Source organism: Castor canadensis, chromosome 6, assembly GCF_047511655.1.
Source record: "Castor canadensis chromosome 6, mCasCan1.hap1v2, whole genome shotgun sequence".
NCBI classification, from domain to species: Eukaryota; Metazoa; Chordata; class Mammalia; order Rodentia; family Castoridae; genus Castor; species Castor canadensis.
This window is the reverse complement of record NC_133391.1, coordinates 140,005,223-140,007,220: the sequence shown is the minus strand read 5'-3', so window position 1 is coordinate 140,007,220 and position 1,998 is coordinate 140,005,223. Positions and strand designations below refer to the sequence as shown.

General features: G+C 40.5%; 1 protein-coding gene across 1 annotated transcript; it reads left to right on the top strand.

Moving 5' to 3' along the window:
• Positions 1-314: 314 nt before the first annotated feature.
• Positions 315-1,464, top strand: LOC109686762 (dolichyl-diphosphooligosaccharide--protein glycosyltransferase subunit MAGT1). The gene has a single exon (XM_020164234.2). The coding sequence runs from the start codon at positions 393-395 to the stop codon at positions 1,296-1,298; it is 906 nt and encodes a 301-aa protein (XP_020019823.2). The 5' UTR covers positions 315-392; the 3' UTR covers positions 1,299-1,464.
• Positions 1,465-1,998: the final 534 nt, after the last annotated feature.

The following is a 1,998-nucleotide window of genomic DNA, read 5'->3' as shown; positions in this document are numbered from 1 at the left end:
GATTTGAATAGAACTTAAGTGGGAGTGGTTTTTGTTGTTGTGTTCTTTTATGTTTTGGTGGTACTTGGGTTTCAACTGTGAGCCTCACACTTGCTAGGCAGGTGCTCTACTACTTGAGCCACCCTTCCAACCCTGAACAGAATTTAAAAAGAATACCTGAAGGGAGGAGGGAACACTAAGGAAAATGGAGGCAAGAAACAAATGGTGCTTATCGAACCACCTTCCACTGTGGTTGATATCTCAACTGTGAAGCAAGTCTCAGTCCAATTAAAAGAATATCACATGGATATATTCATATAAACTTGAATTTATGGTGTGTCTCCGCGACCATGGCGGTGGCGCTACTTCTCATTTACAAGGTTCCCTAGGCCTCTGCCCAAAGAAAGAAGGAGATGGTGCTATCTGAGAAAGTTAGTCAGCTAATGGAGTGGACCAATAAAAGACCTGTAATAAGAATGAATGGAGACAAGTTCCGTCGTCTTGTTAAAGCCCCACCGAGAAATTACTCTGTTATTGTCATGTTCACTGCTCTCCAACTTCACAGACAGTGTGTTGTTTGCAAGCAAGCTGATGAGGAATTCCAGATCCTGGCAAACTCTTGGCGATACTCCAGTGCATTTATCAACAGGATATTTTTTGCCATGGTGGATTTTGATGAAGGTTCTGATGTATTTCAAATGCTAAACATGAATTCAGCTCCAACTTTCATCAACTTTCCTGCAAAAGGAAAACCCAAGCGAGGTGATACATACGAATTGCAGGTGAGAGGTTTTTCGGCAGAGCAGATTGCCCGAAGGATCGCAGACAGAACGGACGTCAACATTAGAGTAATTAGACCCCCAAATTATGCTGGACCCCTTATGCTGGGATTACTTTTGGCTGTTATTGGTGGACTTGTGTATCTTCGAAGAAGCAATATGGAATTTCTCTTTAATAAAACTGGATGGGCTTTTGCAGCTTTGTGTTTTGTGCTTGCTATGACATCTGGTCAAATGTGGAACCATATAAGAGGACCACCATATGCTCATAAGAATCCCCACACAGGACATGTGAATTATATCCATGGAAGCAGCCAAGCCCAGTTTGTAGCTGAAACACACATTGTTCTTCTGTTCAATGGTGGGGTTACCTTAGGGATGGTGCTTTTATGTGAAGCTGCTACCTCGGACATGGATATCGGGAAGCGAAAGATAATGTGTGTGGCTGGCATTGGGCTTGTTGTATTATTTTTCAGTTGGATGCTTTCTATTTTCAGATCAAAATATCATGGCTATCCATACAGCTTTCTGATGAGTTAAAAACGATTGCAGAGATATGTAGACACTATAATGGAAATTGGAAAACGTGTGTTTGAAAAGAAGAATGCAACTTGTGTATTTTGTAATACCTCTTTTTTTCAAGTGATTTAAATAGTTACTCATTTAACCAAAGAAGATGTGTAGTGCCTTAACAAGCAACTTCTTGTCAAAAAAAAAAAAAAGAAACAAATGGTGCTTATCGAACCACCTTCCACTGTGGTTGATATCTCAACTGTGAAGCAAGTCTCAGTCCAATTAAAGAAATATCACATGGATATATTCATATAAACTTGAATTTATGGCAAGCATCTGGGAACTGATGGAGGCAAATGATTCAGAAATAAGAAGCTCTGATACAAGACAACTACCATATTTCTTCTAACAATTTTTGATTGCCATCTCTGCCTAGGTTCCTGTTAAATCTCTGCCTTTTCTGGGCTGAGATATGTGTGAAGCTCAAGCCATTAGGAAAAGAGATGCAGATGCTGGCATTTATTTGGGGTTGTGTTGGTCTTTTTTGGGGGAGTGTTTTTTTGTTTAGAAGCATTTCACCAGGAAGCCCAGGCTGGTCTGAAACTCTCCATCCTTCTGCCTCCATCTCTGGAGTCCTGGGAATACAGGTATGAGTCACCAGACTCCAGTCCAACAGTGGTTTTTATGAAAGAAGGTTGTTCATTCTAAAAATGTCAGGAATTACAGA

Coding starts and splice junctions, on each gene's coding strand:
- LOC109686762 (XM_020164234.2), top strand. CDS start 393: ATGGTGCTATCTGAGAAAGTTAGTCAGCTAATGGAGTGGACCAATAAA.